The sequence below is a fragment of the Propithecus coquereli genome, unplaced genomic scaffold, assembly GCF_000956105.1.
Source record: "Propithecus coquereli isolate 6110/MARCELLA unplaced genomic scaffold, Pcoq_1.0 Scaffold157, whole genome shotgun sequence".
Classification (NCBI taxonomy): Eukaryota; Metazoa; Chordata; class Mammalia; order Primates; family Indriidae; genus Propithecus; species Propithecus coquereli.
The window spans coordinates 3,883,576-3,903,949 of record NW_012140191.1 but is presented as its reverse complement, the minus strand read 5'-3'; the positions used below and the strand labels follow the sequence as shown (position 1 = coordinate 3,903,949).

Below are 20,374 nucleotides of genomic sequence, written 5' to 3'. Positions count from 1 at the left end.
TCAGAACTACATTTTAATAATAAGTTTCCTGTGGAGTACTTTGAAATCTGTATAAAGAAGTCTTGCTATTCAGGATGAAATGCTGTTAAGGTTGAGATAAGTTATGGGGGATAATATGAATACCTACTTGGAATAGAGTCAGTAAGATGTTTCTATAAGGGGACACCAGAAGTATAAAATGTTGATGTATGTGTCTATCTGAATTTAATGTTTGCATTGCTCAGATGTGATTTGAATCTTGTATTTGGAGACAGAAGCAAGGAACTCAGGATTAAAACCTGCCAGGGTTGGTCTATATAGCCTCCTTGGATTTAACATTTAAAAAAAAAAGATTCTGTTTTTTAATTTTTTTTAGGGACAGGGTCTGGCCATGTTGCCCAGGCTGGTCTCGAGCTCCTGGCCTCCAGTGATCCTCCCGCCGCAACCTACTGAGTCACAGATTTAACACTTTGAGGAAGGTCTCTGATAGCTCTAAGGTGCTTTCATTGTTTTAAGAAAAGCTTAATTTATTATTTTTTAAAAAACTATTCTTTATGTAAAAATTTATTTTTGATAATTTAATTTGAAGTAGTACAAAACAGTATAAAATACAGATATACACGAAGATAAAAGTTCTTCCCTTCTTTTTCTTTTTTACCTTTGGCTGATAGCTCGGAACACACACTTTCCCACATACACACCTTTTCACATACAGACGTTTTTGTATACAAACAAAATATGCATATTAATTATGTTTAAAAATTGGTGGAGCATGACCACATATCTTATTTTACAATTTGCTTTTTTCCTGCACTCGCTATATTGTGGACTTTTTTCCTTTTAAGCAGAATTTAATCTCAGTCTAAGTAATGCCTTCTTAGTGTTCCTTATATGGCTGTAACATAACAATAACCGGTCCTCAAGTGAGAGGTTAGCCTATAATTTAAAGGAGGATGGGGCAGGGGGAGACCTTTCATGTTAGGGACAAAACTAAGTCCATGATTGTTGACATTGGACTTGTAGTCATTAAGGATGTGAGTTTTTAATTTCCAGGGCAGATGATCCACTGTTTCGGGCTGTTGCCAAGGCGTCAGTTTTGTCAGATTTTTATTTTCCGGAGGGTGTGCTAATGTATTAGCATAGTTGTTTGTTCTGGCTACTGTCCTTTGAGCAGTTTGAGGTACTTTCATGCCCTTTAAGGTGGTGCGAGGTTGAATTAATTTTGAGAGGAAGTAATGGATAACAGGGATAGCATTAATAGTCAGACTTTATTTTGTGTTTATATTTGAGGGAGGAGAAGGAGATGATGGCTGTAGTTAAATTGCCAACCCTGTGATTCTTAATTATGAAACAGGGTTAAAATTGTTCAACTTGGTAGTTTCCTAACGTGGTTAACAGTGAGAATCATCAGAGGAGATTTCAGATAATCTGGTGTTGGGAATGAATATTTATATTTTTGTTATTATATAAAGTATTTATTTGTCGAAAGGTAACATAATCCATGTATGCAAGATTAAAAAGACACAAAAGAGTGTAGGGTGAAGAATAAGTCTCCCTCCACCCCCTGTCCCCCAACTACTGGTTACCACCCCTGCTACCAATTTCTTGTGTATTCTTTCAGAGATTTCAGATCATATATAATATACAAGCATATAACCTTATAGATTATTACATATTTTACACACATGGTAACAGTACACAAAATGTTGTATGTTTTTTCATCAAAATAATATTTCTTGGAAGTTCTTCCACCTTAGCGCTGCACTTGTTTTTAGTGGATGCCTGGTATCCCACTGTAGAGATGCGCTGTAATTTATTTAACCAGTACTGTATTGATGGGTGTATAGATCATTTCCAGTTTTATTATCATGAACAAGGCTATAGGGAATAATCGTGTACATACATCATTTCAAACTCATGTGAACGCATCTGTACGATCCATTTTTAGTAGAATTGCTGGGTCAAAGGCTACACGCATTTTAATTTCTGTAGAAATTTATTGCCAAGTTGCTCTGTTCATAGACCTTGAGAAGTTTTAGATGACAGCAGCAATGGGTGAGACCACTGCTTCCTCATACCCTTGCCAATCACAGGATGATCACCAAACTGATTGGTTTTTTTCTTTGCCAAATCAATGGGTGATAAGTGGCAGTTTAATGTAACTTTAATTTGCATTTTAAAACTTTTGATTGACATTGAGCATCTTTCTGTAAGTTTAAAAGCCATTTTTATTTCCAGTACTGTGCTTGTGTCCTTTGTCTATTCTCCTATTGGGCTATTGACTTTTATTATCAAAATATTGACTTATCAAAATATTGATTTTTATTATCAGTTCATAGCCCCCTCTTTTTTCTCCTTGTGATATGTTCTGTTTATATTTTTCCTCAGTTGTCTGTATAAAAATAATAATTATTTTGTGGTGCAGATTATTAACAATTTTGTATAGTTAAGCTTACCAATCTATTCACTCAACAAATATTTATTGAATGCCTCTTATGTATTAGGAACTTGTTCTAGGCACCAAGCTATACAGTAGTGAAGAAAATAGACCCCAATTCTTACTCTATGGAACTGATATTCTTACTTATACTGGAATAGATATTCAATAAAAGAGGACCAAATGGATTTATAGAAATGAATAAATAATCTTTTTATGGCTTCAGGGTTTCGTATCACAGTTAAAAGACCTTTTCCAGTTCTAGATTTAAAAACCTACCTCTCGGTTCCTTTTAATGTCATGTGGGCTTTTTAAGATTTAAATCTTTGATCCATCTGGAATGTTAGGTATGAATTCAACTTGATTTTTCTCTAAATACTTTATTAATTAGAAAAGGCTGAATTGTTGTAACCAAGGGACGGAAATATTCTATGGTTCAAGGAACACAGATTATTTTTTCTTCATTTAACAGTTCCAGTGTGAGTAAAACAGGTCAGCGGAACAGCCCATATCCACTGATCATTCAGAGGCTCGGGTTCCTTCTGTCCTATTGCTCCAATAATTGTCACTGTGGTTGTCTGCGTGGTCAAAGCTGAGTTGTTGCCATATCAGGGTCCCCTTAGTGGGGAGGGCAAAGGAGGAAGTCTAGGGCAAGTGGTCAGAAGTCGCAGACCTCACTGCAGCTTGCATTGGTGAGAAATTAGTCATATCTATCTAGCTGCAAGTTAGACTGGGAAATGAAATCTCTGCTGGCTACCTTGCACTTGAGAAGAAGAGAAGAAGGAATTTTAGAAAAAAACTTAGAACACGGAAAATTAGCAATCTCTGCCACATTGACTAATCATTTCAATTTTATTGAATAGTTCCAACTTTTCTCCTTTGATTTCTTTTGTAATATAAATTCCCATATACTTGTTGGTCTATTTCTGGGATGTCCATTTAGTGTCATTGATCTGTCTGCCTATGCGTGTATCAGAATCACATTGTTTTAACTTTCGAAGCTTAGTATGTTTTTTTCTTTTCTTTTTGGTAGGGATAGTCTCCTTTTAAGTCTTTTTTTTTTTTTTTTTTTTAAAACAAAAGATCTCACATATTTATTACTGACCCAGCTTAGTACAGAGCATATAACCAAAGAGAAAAATCACTTTTCCCAATGAAATGTGTCTGTCCGCATAATAGTGACATTTCCAGCTTGATACGGTAAGATGATAGTGACCTTGATACAGCATAAATATGTGTGCCATTATATCATGCACAATTTCTTATAGACCCAGCTTGGTTCTTCTCCAATGTCTCCTCTTGGAATTTTACCTGATTTTATTGCCAGTTTTCATACGAATCCACTGGGGAATGGGATGGTTTTGCTTCTGTTTCTTGGCCAGAAACTGCTTGATTCTGAAAGTCTTGTGGGAAGACATGGCGAGAAAGCCAACCGCACACAGCACAATCCTTTTAAGTCTTGTTTTACAGTATTTTCATATTTACTCATGTGTGTGTTTTTAGTTTTTTTAAAAGTATGAATTTTACAATAATTATAATCTAGTCACCACTTCTTCCCTCCAAGAAGAAAACCTGTTAATATTATGATTGGGATTTTGTTAAATGTGTAGATAACTTTGTAAGAGAGCATTCATATCTTTATGATGTTAATTTTTTTTATTTGACCATAGTGTTACACAGTTCCTTTGGGAAACATTGATATGGACTGTAGTCTTTCTATATCCTTTGACCCATCAAACTTAGTTAACTGAAGTAAGTGAGAGGAAGGACCAACTTATACAATATTGTCATAATTTTATTTTCATACATGATTTCTGATTATGACCAGGAAACTGTTATTTCTCTATTCTACTAAAAATAAACTTGGAACTTGTAAAAACAATTTTCCTCAGTTTGAAGATAATGAAGAGTTGATATTTCAGAAGTTTATTACATAAACTTATTTGTAACATATAAACCTGGGCTAATTTTTGCATATATATGATACACAGTACTTGTTACTTCCTCAGTGTGTGTGTGTGTGTGTGTGTGTGTTATGTGTGTGTTGTGTGTAACATTGTGTATTCATCTTGTGTCTTTTCCGTTTTACCTTTTTAAATGCAAAGTAAAACAGATTTACACATGAAGTGTAAATAGCTTAGTTAACTATTGAAAGGTCAGTATTTTTTGTGATCGCTGCACTGGTCAAGAAATAGTGTATTACGTAGTGTTACGTGTAGTATACACACTGTAGTAATTGCTCCCTTGCCTTTCTTTATGGTCTGTTACCCAAGTGTTCATACCTGTTACTACAAGTTAGTTTTGCTCATGTTTTTAAGTTTTGAAAGTCTTTTAAACCTTACATTTCACCTCCAGCCCTTTCTTTCCTTACGGTTTCTAGGTTGAATAATCCAGTCATTTGACTTCTAGTTCCTTACTGACTGGATTTTGGTGATGGCATCCTCGTGGTTCAATTTAACTTTTTTTCTCTTGGTAGCAAATGCTATGTTAACACCACAATCTGGGCACCAGGAATAGTCCTTGCTACAGGGTGGGCTATTATTTCTAGGCCTTTTTAGTGGACAGAGCCAGGAATTAAATATATAAAAAAATACTTCATAAGTTCATTCCGGTACTTCAAATTTGAATTCAGTTTGTAAGGTTTTTACTTAACCTTTTCTTTTTTTTTTTTGAGACAGAGTCTCACTGTGTTGCCCGGGCTAGAGTGCCATGGCGTCAGCCTAGCTCACAGCAACCTCAAGCTCCTGGGCTCAAGCAACCCTTCTGCCTCAGCCTCCCAAGTAGCTGGGACTACAGGCATGTGCCACCATGCCTGGCTAATTTTTTCTATGTATTTTTAGTTGTCCAGCTAATTTCTTTCTATTTTTTTTTTTTTTAGTAGAGATGGGGTCTCACTCTTGCTCAGGCTGGTCTGTAACTCCTGAGCTCAAATGATCTGCCCCCTTCAGCCTCCCAGAGTGGTAGGATTACAGGGGTGAGCCACCGTGCCTGGCCAACCTTTTCTGTATTCCATCTATATCTCCTTTATTCCACACAGAGAATTCTGATTCTCAAAAACAGCAGGAGAGGATAGAATAAAGCACATAGTTACTCATTTGCTTTCTTCAATATTATACACACAATATTCTCAATACTGCCACAATATTAACATGGCACCACTGGTTATGATAACTGAAAACCAATCAAAATTTCTTTTTTGCATGCTCTCCCCATTCTCCTCTTGAATTTTTTTTTGGGGGGGGTATTTATAGTTGTTGAAAATTGGGCAGATTTAAAACACTGATTAGCTCTTAGATGACATTTGCAGGAGGAGTAATTTTAACTTTGTTAGGTAAAATGTTGGATTTGTAGTTATGTTTAGAAAAAGTCCTTATCTGTTAGAGAATTTGTGGGTGATATGATATGACATCTGTGATTCTCATTAAAATATCCCAGGAAGAAAATGTGAATAGAGGAAATGAGATTGCTTATTTTTGAAACTGGGGGTAGGATGTTGCTTATTTTTGCAAACGAAGGTTTCAAAAGAAGGTATATTATACTTTCTGCTTCTATGTAAATTGAAATATTTGTATTAAAAAACTTAGATACTAATTTTATAAACAGTGAAAAGACAAGAACATATGGGGAAGAAAGTAATAAGGAAGAGGGGAAATGGCTAAAGAATGGGTGAGCCCATTCTTAACCTGGTGGTCCAGCCTGGTGATCTACAATGGTCCCTGAATCTAAGAAAATGGATAATAATTAGAGTAAAAAGAAGAGAAGGCTGAGGTGTGGGTCCTTGAAGACATCAAGATATAAGGGATGAATGGCAGAAGAGGAAACTGAGAAGGACCAAAGTATAAAAGTAAAGACACCAGAGAATGGAGCCTATGAACCTCAGCTAGGGAAGAACCCAGGAGAAGAAGGAGTTCATTGACACCACCATCTTGCAGAATATATGAGACCCTCCCATCATTATGAGCATCTCCTGAATTGCTTGGGGCTGGGGGCGGATTCCTAGACCTCATCACAGATCAAAATCACTAGGGGTGAGGCTTGGGAGTCCGTGTTTTGAGAAAGCTGTCCGTGAATCTGAAGGATCAGGTATGGACTAGGACAAGGTAGAAACTTAGCAAGGGGTGTTTCAGTGAATCAGCTGGTGCAGAACACTGTGGATTGAGGACTGCATGGAGGACGTGGAGGGCACCTGCGTGGATTGCTCTTCTCGAAAGTTCTTTGTGAAAGGATGAAGAGGGTAGACATGGGAGGCCCTGGGGCTGATGGAGGAGGTGATTGTTGAAGGAATTGTTGCTTATGATGATATAGGAGAGATGCCTATAAATGGGGAGAGTGCAAATGGTTCTCAGTGCGAGATGACTGAGTAGTCAGGCTACGCATGTGCCACGATCCCCACCACCAGACAGACAATTTTTTTGGAAAGAAAGATTTTTGATGGAAATCATTGTCATGGATTAGATATTCCTTTCATTTGTTACTATTTTGAATTACATGTTAAAAGAGGAGAGTTTATCAAAGTCTTTTCAGTTTCTTAAGTTCGTAGTGGGTCTTGTGGGCCCATCCCTGAGGAGGAAGGAAAGAAGGGAGTCTGAAGTGCTGGAATAGGCAGCGCTTGGCCCCGCCATGTTCTCATAGTTCTCATCGTTTCCTTGCCTCGTGTTACATGGCCGTCTTGTATGTGTAGCACCTCCAAAAGGGCTTGTCTGGTGCGCAGTGATGGTTTTCAGTTATTTACTTCGGGAGTATTGGAGGGATTCCCGCATTTCCACGATGATTTCATAATCATAGCGTTGGAAGGCTGTGGGGGAGGATGGAGGTGAGAATCCTCTTCCTCCAGTTTTCCTCTGCCTTGGGGGTCTTTGTTGTGTTTTATTTTTAAAAACAGAGCGGATTTACAATTTTCTAGCCTGTAGGCTTTCTACCTCTGTATACTTGGGAGCATCATCTATTTTTAAAATTCTGTTTCTTTTCCCCCACTTCACATAGTGCATTTATTTTTACTTTTAACATTGTTTTCCTTTTTAGGCCAGTGAGTGTTTTTGGTTGGGTGGGTGGTTTTTTGGTTACATCCGTTTTCTGGTCTCTGTCCACTCCGTATCCACCCAGAACCTCTCCCTGTCTCATTGCCCGTCTCCTCCTTGTTTTCTGTTGTGGTTACTTGGATGCTAACCCGTTCAACTTGTACACTGACCCTGGTACATGGCTCGTTTTCTTTCTCATGATCATATTTATACTTTTGATGGATATATTTAAATGAACAGCTGTGCATTTGTTGAGTCATACCACAATTATCTGATTCTGCTTTAGCTGCTCGACTGGCAAAAGCATATTTCAAGCTAAATTGTGAGAGAATTCCATTAATCACATTCTATTTGGGGGAGGGCAGAGGAGAAAGACCACTAAGAAAAGTTTTTTTTTTTTTTTAAGATTAACGTTAATTAGTGATTCCATTATTTAGAGTAAGTTGATGTGGTTGCTATTCGATGTGTCACTTAGAGAAACTTTACAAGGTGTAAATAACTATAAACGGTTTCATGATGTCAGCCTTGTAGGCAAAATTCCCTGGAATAATTGATGTGCATACAAAGTTAGTTGCTGGTGCTAACTGTAAAGACCAGAGCTCTTGACTCACATTCCTTGAATTCATTGACTAAGTATTTTGTTTTAAACCTCCTAAAAAGATAGCATTAAATATAGATGATGTTACAACTTCCTTTTTTTCCCCAAATGTACTAACTGCTAGCTGTAACCTCTGGTTGAGTCTTTGGCTTCCATCAGCTGGATCTGTTTTTCTCTTGACACTTCCTCAGGGTTCTTTCAGAAGGTTATTAATAGGCATGGAAGCCTGACTTTCCGAATAGTGTCAATAAATGTTAGAAGACTTCAGGGGAGATAATATGTCAATTTCTGACTTGTAGGAGATGTATTTTCAAATTACAGAAGCTGTCTCAGAGGTCACTAGGGATGGCTCTGGGCATATCAGCTGGTGTCTGGAATTGGAGACCCAAGCAGTCCTTTCCAAATGGGATATTGTCTACCAGGGAGTTGTCTGGTGTACCAGAGCCTGCCAGCCGTCTTTTTGTTTGGCTGCTTCTCTTGGATGACACCCTTGAAAACTGGAATCCAAGTTACTAATGATATCTTTTAATTTATCTCAAATACCCAGTTGCCACTATATTAAATTGAGAACATGCGACAACTTCCCCCCCACCCTCCCCAGTCATTTCCTTGTCAGGTGGTATAAAACTTAAACTACACCTTCCTCTCCCCTCCCAAACCAAAGTGTAGCCTAGACTAAGGGGTTAAAGGGAACGTTTTACTTTATATTGAGTGCCCAGTAGGTGCCAGGCGTGGGATGTAGCCACGAGCCAGGCAGAGTTCTTGCTCCCATGCTGCTTACATTCGGGTATGTGGAGGTGGGTAGGAGAGGGGGAAACACAATAAAAATAAACTAATAAGTGAGTGACAAATTTCACCTAGTGTTGAGTGATATGAGGAAGATATGGCAGGGTAATATAGAGCATGGGGGTGGGTGAGAAGGTCTGGGGCAGCAATGGGCTTGGAACGTGGGGGTGAAGGGAAGGCTGTGGTCAGGCCAGTGTATAAAGGTGGTTATTTTCACCTCCACAGAATTGTGCTCCAGTGTCTCCCATTAGAGAAGGGAGGGGATATACTTCCCTGGTCCTGACATCCCTTTTATCTTATACACCTTCCCTTCAAATTATCATAGGGTTATCACGTCAGCCTTAGCCTTAGAATTGGGACAGCTGTGTCAGCTGGTAGGTTCTTCCAGTAGCATTTGCCCAGTAATGGGAGGGATAGAAAGGTCTGCTTTACTAGGTTAAAGAGGGATCTTGAGGTTAGGCATGGTTTGAGGGCCGAGACAGTGTGTACCTGAGGAGTTTCGGGAAGAAGTGAAATTTTTAAATGGATTCCAAAGTTACATATCTAAAAGAGTTTTATGGGGAGGAGTAATGGAGCCCTCCTTCCTGTAGGTAAAAAAATGGTTCTGGTCACATTTTGCAAAATGGTGGCAGAGGGAGAGGGCTGTGAGCTGCATCGGAGAATATCACAAAATATTTGGGAGGTGAATCAGTTGAAGCAAAGCAGGAGAACCATGGCTATTTGATGCAGAGGGAATGAAGTGGAAAATTAGGGACAGTCTCCAGGAAGTCAAGTGTGTTGAAATAAAACCTAGTTTTGAGGTATCAGTAAAGCATGCAACGGATGATCAAAACACTGCATTCTCAGAAGCTTAGCTTAGTTATTATTTGTATATCTGGTAGAGGTGTAGCAAAGTCCATTTCATTCCATGTACAATTAAATCCCCAGTAAATTTACTGGGGATTCTTTGATTCTTACACAGTAGCCTAAGCTAAATCTTTCACTTATTTTCATTCAGTAAGCCTTATCTTTTTTTTTCTCATCATTTTACAGATCATATTGTTTGCTTCCCTTCCTTCCCGAACCATATCTTGGGTCCATCTGTCACAGCTGGAATGTTTGTAGTGCAACTCAGTCAAAACCCTTTCTTTCCTGAAATAATCTATAATTATTTCCTCTAACTACAGGATAAACCGATCCAGGGCCTGGTTTTCAGTTCTATAGGACTTGTCCAAGAAGCTATTTGTATTCATCTATCACGAAAGATCAAATTACATGCTAATATTCTGAAAGTAACACCCCACCAGAAACCCTCCAGCAGCAGTTGAAGTCTATATAAAACCAAGCCCTGGCAATGTGCACATCGCCAGTTCAGACAGAGTGTGGTGTTAAAAATATTTAACAGGTCATTTCTGAACTGGAGAAAAGACCCTGAGTTAACTTACATGGTATGATGGTTTCTGCTTAGCCTTTCTTTGCAGCTTTTACTGACAGCCCATGTCTCTTTTCACCCCTCCCAAAGGCCCAGGTAGTTTGGAGCAAGTTGCTCTTGGGTTAGCTCATTGCCTATGAAACAAAGAAGAGATACAAATGTTCTCACATTATCTAATCATCTGCAGAGATTTTTGCCCCACTTAGTGGTGGTTGATGTAGGTCTATCTTCCTTCAAAGTTTCATGTCTAGAATTTGTCTTACTGGCTCTAACTTGCCCCCAACGTGTGCCTTACATTAATTTCTCTTTTTATTTTGAGGTGTTAGTTACAAGAGAACTGAAGAGTGCAGAGGGGGATGGGAGCTAGAAACCACTGATAGACTCTTGAGGAGGCTTATTTTTTCTTTGACATCAATATCTTTTTTTTCTGGAGGACGGGGGAGGGAGGAGGTAATTGGAGGTTACAGAGTATACGCCATTAATTTTGAGGCTAGAGAAATAGAAAGAGGACATGAATATATGGTGGCCCAAATAACCAGGAGTAAAGATTTTCTCTAAGAAGAAAACAAGATTATTGAAGCTCACAATGATTTGAGACTTGGAAAAAATGTTAAGGATGACAAAACACAATTGCTAAACTATGGCTGGCTAGTTAAGCAAATGTTGTGTAGAGTGGGGGTTGATTAAGACCTGAACTCTGGTTGGGTGGTCTTGGGTTTGACCTTGTGTCCTTGGGCAAGTTACTTCTACCCATCCATTTTCTTATCTGTAAAATGGAATTAATATGAATATTTATCTTGGAGTATTTTGGGGAGAGATTGGATGACATAATGCATTTTGTTCCTCATGCACAGTGCTGGCTCATTAGTAAGTGCCACTACTGTTAATGTGATAATGATATAATGTTGACAGATGACTAAGAGAAAGCTAGATTACTCTAATTCTTTTTTCTGCTTTGCCTCGGCCTTTTATATTAAAGAGAATGACTTTTTTTTTCCTTGTGGCAGGTATAGCACAGACTGCATAAAGAGATATAAAGAAAAAAAAAAAAACGTTACGGGATAGTAGTGCAAGCCCTTCCCAATGGTGAGCAAGTGTAGGTTAGAGAGTGACTTCACATGGACGATGTAAAAGTCATTCAAAATAGAGATGGTTTAGATCGTATGACCTGTCTTTCAAGATTCTTTCAATTAATAAAATCTAGTTGAGATGAGTATCAAGAAAGTCCCTATTGAGTGACTTAGGTACTCAATAAATTATATATTGAACAAATGGCCAAACCAAAAGAGTTTAGGCCACCAAGCCAGACAAATGGACATTTTGTTGAATTTTCTGATGGGAAAGAACCTTAGGTTTCATCTTACGACTTTCCCCTCACTCTCAATATCATGGATAACAAATTGTGTGCATCCTCATAAGTCTAGGTTTTAGAGATATCTTTTATTGCCATATTGTAGGTTGTCAACTAGACTGCCTAATATGGAGTCTAAAAGTTGAACATAGAAGTGTATTCTACTCAGTTATTCTGTGGCCAGTATCAAAATGTTTTTTTGGGGTAGTGTACTCTTGCAGTGTATCTCTGGCTTTATCCAGCTGTAACATTGTGATGAGTGAAAGAAGTGCCGAACTTGGTCTCAAGCCCACACATGTTAGAAATTGAGCTAAATGCTATCAGCTTGATCTATAAATGGAGTTTGAAAAGTACCATGGGATTTGGAAGGTGGTTCTGTCTGCTCTCATGGTGTATCTGTTTTTAGTAGAGTATCATGGGAATGTTCTGTCTCCCAAGAGGGAAGGCCTGAGAACATTGTAAGAGATGCTACTGATTTAAAGAGGTTACCTTAGTTAAGGCTGGAAGCTTCTAACCATTTTCTGAATAGCAATTTTTCTTGTGTCTGAAGTGTTAAGATCAGTTACCAGGGATAGAGGGTCTTCTCCATGAACAGAAGGAAGATGTGTATACACTAGAGGCAAAAATGCATACTCTGAATGCTTCAGATAATATTTTACAATCCTCAGTAACCTATGGTTTTTCAGTTAGGGATTTTGGCATTAGGACATTGCATAAGGATTTAGTTGAACCTAAATGAAATGAGCAGTTGTGAGTATCTTCTTGTTACAAGTTTATATCTCATTTTAAAAATATTTGTGTATATAAATTATTATTCCTACATGAAAAAATATCTAATGCTTTCTTCCTTGACTGTTAGATTTGTTGAATTCCTTGATGTTAGAGGTTAATGAAATTTCTAAAACTGTAGAGCAGTAGCATTTTTGTCAGGTATTGGGTAAGTTTTCAGGCTAAACTGTCTGGTATCATTTAGTTACCTGCTATATTAGAAAGACTGAGCATTTAAGGAGCAAGGCAGTGGTTCTCAAAAGTGTGGTCCAAGAACCCCTGGAGTCCCTAAAATTTTCTCAGGGTTTCTGCAAGGTCTTCTGTGTTCCAGTGACATGTACAAGGCTGGATTTTCCATATATATACTCAACCAATACAATGTGTTGTAACAGATTGAATATAGACTCATATATAATCATATATGAGAATCCAGCTGTCTTCTACTAAGCCAAACAGAGAGATTTACAAAAATGCAAAACAATGCAACTTTCTTAGTATGTTTTTTTTTAAAAACATAGTTTTTTCAAAATTTTTAAAAAACAGGATAGTATTTTTATTGCTATTTTAATATGAATACAATATTTAAAAAATTCTGTTTTAATTTCTAATTCAGTAAATATCAATAGACAAGCTCCTCGGAAATTTCCAAGAGTATAAAGAGATCCTGATACCAAAAAGTTGGAAAACCACTGGAGTAAGGCATCTCTGAATTATTGAATTATTGCCCCTCCCATTTTCCACTACCAACCTCTCTTTCTTGCCAACTAACATCTGAAAACTCCTTAGCCAAAAATACTTGACAGCAGAGGATTTGAAAATTTACTTTTTAAAGCCCATTTTTTTTAGTATATTTTAAAATTATAAATAGATCCTTGGGGCTTCAGATTGAGACTTTAGCATACTGATGTTTCTTATAATTAAAATGTGGTCGGGAAATTCCAGAACATTCTCCTTTCTACATTCTTTTTTTTTCTCCTTTCCTTTTGGGAGTGCTATTTTTAATAGCTGAATTAACTGGTCAGGAGAGGCACTCCAGACCCTGAACAAAATGGCAAATAGTAAGTGATAGTGACTTTTTTCCCAAAGTTTTTTGGTAGATTTTGAGTTACCTTTAAGCAGTAGATTAGTTTGCGGGACTGAATTTGTAATTCTTTTTCTGTTTTCTATTTATGAGTCTAAATTGGTGTTTTAATGTTGCTTGTACAATGATAATCTATTGTGAATAGGTATTTGGGGCATGGGTTTTCCTGGTTTTGAGACATGGAAAGTATGCCAGTGGTGATTGTTTCTTAGATTTTCATTTTTTTAGTAGTGAAAGGATTCTTTATTTTGAGGCTTGTTGACTGATAACTTTTACTATTACCTGAACTAAACTACAGATTAAAGTTACGGAGATGATAAATCTTTTAATCTTGCCATTCCTTTGCAGGTGCGTGTGGGGGTGGGGGGGCACTGCTAATTCTTTAGAATTTAAATTTAAATTGAGCTGATTAATTCAGGGAAATTCTAATTAAACAGGTATTAAATGTGCATCTACTTGGCTCTGGCAGTGATGAACAGGATAGACTATAGATTTTGCTACCATGGAGTTTACAGTCTAGTGAGAGAGACAGATGTTCAAAAGCACACACAGGTGTGAATATATAATTATTAATTGTGATGATATCTATGAGTGAAAATTAACAAAGTGGGATATGAGAGTGGGAAGAGAGTATTTAAGGGTTTAGTCTTCTGGAAGGAAGTGACATTTGAGTTGAGATTTGAAGGATGAGTAGGAATTCATCAAGTTGGGCCCTGGAAAAGGGCCCATCACGGGGAACATCACTTGTGAAGGTCCACAGGTAGGCAGGAAGCAGGCTGGCTCAAGTGACTGGAAGAATGGATGGTGGAGACCAAGGGAACTAAGGGGTAGTGGTGAGAACCAAGGGGGCTTCATGGCAATGAAGATTGAGAGGTGAGGAGAGGGCTTAGGGTGCCCTACCTCAGTTCTGACCCTACCTCCCTCTCTAGCCTTCTTGGGTGTTCTCCAACTTCTTATAACTCTTCCAGGCTCTCTGTGTCCTGGCTACTCTGGTGTATTTTCAGTTCTGAGGTATACCTTTAGTCTTTAGGATGCACCCTACTTGTCCTGGCCACAGAGTCTCTAAAGAAGCTGAGAAACTGCCTTTTTTCTTAAATGTTACTCTGTTGTTGTCCCTTATCCTGCATTGCCCTTTGTCTAGTACTTGCTACTCATCTTTCTGGTTCCTGGTTCCTATTCAGATTTTACCTCCCCACGGAACCTCCCTCAGCCTCCAAAAAATCTCACGTTGTTTTGTTAACAGGGTTATTTTAACTATGTTCCTTCCCAACACTTAATTCAGTTTTTAATTATGTGATTTTTTGGATGATTATTTGATTGGCACCATAGATCTTGTCAGCTCCATGATAGCAAGGACCGTGTTTGTATGTCTTTATCATTTTAGGTTTCTAATGTGTAATACATAGTGGGTTCTCAGTAGTTTTCAAGTGGATGAATACATTAATGAGCGAAGGACTGAGAATTCAAAGGTAAGACTGAGATAAGAAATAGTTTAGTCCAGTGATTTTTTTAATGGCTTTTGTTGACATATCCCATCAGTTAAAAAGGTTTTTGGTGTATCCTCAGTATGTAAGTTGGTTATGTGTTTTATATAAAATAAAAAGTACATATTATAAAACATACAAAAATACAAATTAAAAAATTAAAGATGAAATATTAAATCTTTAAGGTATTGCTATTGTGCATGGCTGTGCTCCATAAGCAAATCATGTCCACCCTTTTGCATTATTTAACTCCTACTCTTTCTGACCCATACCTCTTCTAGACTGTCACAGGCAGCTGAGATAGAGAGGGGTCAAGTTATTTACTACTTTATTAGATTGTAACATTTTTATAAAAAAAGAAATTTTGTTACTTTCATTTCATACCTCAATGAATGACCTTTAAGTGACCCTTGGATGTATGTACTTGTTTTGGAATTGAGTGGGCCAGTACTTGAGATTACTGTAGACAAGTGATTATGATTCAGAGTGGTGTGGACTGGTGCTGGGGAGCTGAAGTCTCTGCTGACGGAGAGGTGTTTCACCAAGTGCTTGCCTTTGAGCTAGACCCTGTATGGCAGGAGTAGGGGATTGGGGAGCAGAGGCGTGGAGGAGGAGGAGGTTCAGGGCAGCTGAAGCAGAGGGGAAGAAACAGCATATCCGTGCTAAACAGCCCAGAGATGTGTTAAAGGAAGCAGCCTCTGGTTGTGAGAGGCCAAGATGAGGGATTTGTATGTTCCCAAAAGGGTCCACTATAGAAAAGATCTATGTGGACTTGGAAATAATAATATTAACAACAGCAGTACAAGGGGCTTGCTTAAGTTTCATATACTTTTAAAGATATGAAAGGAAGGTATATAAAAATCCCCCTACTCCATTCCCACCTTGCTATTACAGAAGGGATAGACTGAAATACGATTATGGATAAAAGGAGAAATAAGTTGAAATGAGGTGTAGTAAGATGTAATGGGGATGTGGGAAGTAAAGGGTCAGACTACCACCCAACTTTTGATTTTAAGAAGAAAGGTGAGAAGATCAACACTCCAAACAAGTTAGATAGCAACAGGCTTTTGCTCTTTGTTTTAAAGCTATAAGAGAAAGATAACACACAAACTTACTCATTAAAGGACTTTACCCCTTTATTTTACCATCTAGAAAACTGCAAGTAACCAAACTCCCATCATATTCATGATATTTTGTGGGAATTATTCAATTGGAAGAGTTCTTTATTGTAGTCTAACACCCAAAATTGAGCTTCTACCAATATAGTTTGTAGGCCAATACTTGCTTCAAATTTAGATCAAGTATCTTCTTTTCTCTAGGTGATAGTTTCATGTATTATAGATTTACATGATTTCTTATTTTAAAAGTCTTCCTGTCTTGGTTGTGTCTATCCACTGTTAAATTTGAAGTTAATGTAGAAATGCGTTGCTTTTCCACAGATGAGGTATAAGGGTTTTTGTATTTTTTTTTCTTGTTCTTTTTTTGTTTTGGGGCTGTATGAGGATGTAGGTTGCTCCACCTCCAACCTTTTTAAAGGAGAAGGAAGGCTCAAACATAGTAATTTGGCTTGAATTATTCGATCACGTGATCTTTAACATTATGTTAGAATAGTCTATTCATGTTTCTCAGGGTTTTTAATTTAATGCAAATTTTGTATTCAATAGGGTAAAATAAAATTCAAACCCCAAATCTTTTGGGAATGCCTAGATTTATAACTGAAAGTTTTTCATTTTCTTACTGATTTCTTCCTAAGAGTAGACTCTGAGAAAGTAGCCTTAAGAGTGGCTACCAGTCGGAGGTAATATGTTTAGATTTATGTAAAGGATACATGTTACATGTGGTAAGTGAAACATAAGGCAATATATGGGCAGGATTTGTATGAAGGGCCTTGAAAGGCAGTTTGAAGGTGGTGCGCTTAATGTAATTTGTCGTCCTGCAGTTAGATTTTTTGTTCTGCTTACATCTCTTCTTTTTCCTCCACAGTTGTACAATGGTAGATGGAGTAATGATTCTTCCTGTGCTAGTGATGATTGCTTTCCCTTCCCCAAGTATGGAAGGTAAGTGACTCACAGACATTTGGGTTAGGATAATTACACTGGATTGTTCGGCTTACTGTAAACTAGTTCTTAATCCTTTCAGATTGAACACATACTTTTCATAATAAATATTGGGTAATGCCCCTTGACTATTTTAAAATGAAATTCTTCTATATACTTTATCTTAATTTTTATATATGTATAATTTTAGAAAATTCAATATAACTTCCTACCTGAAATAAATATAAAGGAGAAATAAAGATAAAATTCTATAATCAATAATAAAACAATATGTATAAACAAATGTGATACATTCTAGTGTAGTCAGGCATGAGTACACTAAAAGATGTGATGAAGTAGTCCATGTTTGCACCTGCATGGGTAATACTCTGCCATCTTCAAAAACAGATTGGTATTGGTGGCTTAATTGTGACCAATGTTCTAACCTTCAGTGATTGAATTTTCTGAATTGGTGAACAAATTTTAGTAGAATCCCAAGAAAATAGAACTGTTGGTCCTTGATTTATATAATAGTAATATTTTTGGAAAATTTAACATACATTGAGACAGTATATGACATACTCTGTGTTTTTATGTATGACAGACCTAGATACTAGGTTCAGTTAATTATTATTTATGTAAATGGATGCTCAGTGGGACAGTCAAAACTTGTGAGGGCACAGGCTATGTCTTAGCCTATTTGGGCTGCTGTAACAAAAATACCATAAACCAGGTGGCTCATAAACAACAAACATTCATTTCTCACAGTTCTGGAGGCTGGGAAGTCCAAGTTCAAGGTGCTGGCAGATTCAGTGCCTCATGAGGGCGTGTTCCTCATAGATGACACCTTCTGTGTATTCTTTCATGCTAGAAGGGGCTAGCGAGCTCTCTGGGGGTCTGTTTCATAGGAACACTAATCCCAGTCATGAGGGTTTTTCCTTCATGACCTAATCACCTCCCACAGGCAGTACCTCCTAACACCATCACCGTGGATGTTAGGATATCAACATGAATTTTGGTGGTGACACAAACATCAGACCATAGCAGGCTAATTCTTAGTTGTGTGATACCGCCTGGCATTTTAGGGCCTTTGGCATCTCTGGCTCTTGTTTACTCACTTTCACTACCTACCCAACCCCCACACCCCGCATTTCTAAAAAGTTGCTCATGGATGGTACTGCCACTGTTGAAAAACACAAAACAGAAAATCAAGAGGGAAAGATAATAAAAGTTACTCATAATTCTCTGAACTTACATGCTGGGAAAGTACTTTTAACATGTTGGTATATATTTTTCTAGATATGTAAAACATAAAAACCTATCCTATCGTGCAATGAGCGGTGCCGACTTTATTTTACAAGGGTTCCTCCATGAAGAGCAGTGCTTGTAGTATGAAGCTCAGCCTGGCTGTGATCAGATGAAAGAGTAAGACTAATGCCCCGGTTACAGGCTCTTTGGGGTATAGTGGTTCACTTTGTATAATTGATGAGTTTCCAAGGAGGCATATAATTTGACAAGTTAGTATAGCCAACATTACAGAAAAATCAGTGCTTAAAATACTAGAAATCTATTTAGTTATCTATAAGGTTTATAATATTTGATCTCTTCCTACCTCCTTTCCATATTTATTGACATATATTATACATCTCCATTTTCCTATATGGTAGCCACTAGTCACATATAGCACTTGAAATGTGGCTAATATGATTTGAAATATTCTGTAAGTGTAAAGTACAAATTGGATTTTGAAGACAATTTTGGGAAAACGTTGATTTCACCTCTTTCTCTTTACTACTGTGGAAAAATTTAGAATTACATTAGGTGGCACACATTTTGTTTTTATTGGACAGTGCTGTTATAGACCAATTTAGATATCTAGAGTCTAGATTTCTGCTCTAAGCATTGTTGTTAAAGATATTCCAATAATATGGCAATTGTGTCCATTAGTGCCAAGAAGGTGTGGAAAAAGGATCCTGTGTGGCAACGTTGAAGGAATTAATGAGAGGAAACAGGCTTATATTAAAGCTGGGAAGATTTGATGAGTTAACAGTGGTTTTCAGTTGGGGCTGATTTAACCTCTCAGGAGACACTTGATAATTTCTGGAGCCATTTATAACAGGCACGTTTCTAGGATTTTTCTCCTCTTTTAAATTGCTAAGCGATATGATTAAAAATCTAAAGAATGTTGAGGACTAAAGTCCAAATTTGTACCCTTCCCTACGTACTATATAAGTTCTGTGTGGTATTAAACAGTTCCTTTGGGTTTCTGTTGATATCATGGGTGGACCTGTGGTGTAGGCAAGATAGAAAGAAAAAGAATGAAAGAGAAATAGACGTAGAAATGTGTGAAGAGAGAAGGAGAGGTGGAGAAAGAATGGGGAGAAGAGAGAGGGCAAAAAGGCATCTATGGAACAATGGTAATAAACATGCCATTGGTTATTTTCTTCTGCTTTGAGTTCTTAATCTATCCAAGAATCCAGCAAATGATCTCTTAATGCTACAGTGAAAACATGTCATGAAACCAGTTAGTTTGGGCTAAAATGGAAATGAATCGCCACGAAGGTTTTGCTATTTGATATACCACTGCACTAGGATGTTTACAAGTATGGAAGAGAGCACATCATCCTTTAGTTGCAATTGCTATTTAAAAAAAATAGAATATCCAGTGAGTGCTACAACTTAGAGTGCTCCAATCATAATAGCAGTTGCCTTAGGGCCATCTTCCCTCCATGACTCAACTCCCTGTTTATATATATATGTTTACATATTTTATATATGTAAACATCTTTTATATATATATTTTATATATATAAACACATTCTATGGAAGGCATGTGGTTTTTATATATTTACTAGAAATTTAAGAAAACCACTGAGAAACTATTTGTTTCTGATACATTCAGCATTATACACTCTAGTATACTCAACATTAGTTATAAAGCAAATGTTAAGTACCAATACTTAACCAAAACGGGAATACTGGGGCAGATAATGAAAATGTTTGTAATAACACTATAGCTTGTGTGGTGCTGAGCTTCACATTACCAAATTTGAAAAGAAATAGACTCATATTTGATGTTTACACAGCAGCTAGGGCATCTTACTAGTTGTGTGTCAGTGAAGGTGGATCACATTCTTAGGGCATAAATAAGAGAGTCTTAGAGATTTTGTTGTAATATATTTTGTTTGGTAGTGTACTCTTCTTAGTCCATTACAAAAACAAACAACTTTTGCCATTTTGTCTCCAAAATGTCTCTTAAAGATTTATTAGAAATTGTGATAACACTTCAAATAATAGGTTCAAAACATTGGTTTTGGTAGAGTTTGAGTGTACTTTAGAACACTTCTCAAATTCTATGGAGCCCTAAATGCCCTTGGCAAAAAAAGATTTTTTTTGCCAAATAAGTTTGGAAAATACTGCCTACT

At 37.2% G+C, this 20,374-nt stretch overlaps 1 protein-coding gene and 1 pseudogene across 1 annotated transcript in view; one reads left to right on the top strand and one right to left on the bottom strand.

The window, feature by feature from the left end:
• The window catches only part of ACVR1 (activin A receptor, type I), a 129,430-nt gene that overhangs the window by 51,023 nt on the left and 58,033 nt on the right, over nt 1-20,374 (top strand). Inside the window, exon 2 of the mRNA XM_012640783.1 lies at nt 16,897-16,970. Coding sequence (XP_012496237.1) covers nt 16,904-16,970 — 67 coding nt within the window. The 5' untranslated portion in view covers nt 16,897-16,903. The remainder of the gene's footprint in view (nt 1-16,896; nt 16,971-20,374) is intronic.
• LOC105807401 lies at nt 3,501-3,835 on the bottom strand (annotated as a pseudogene).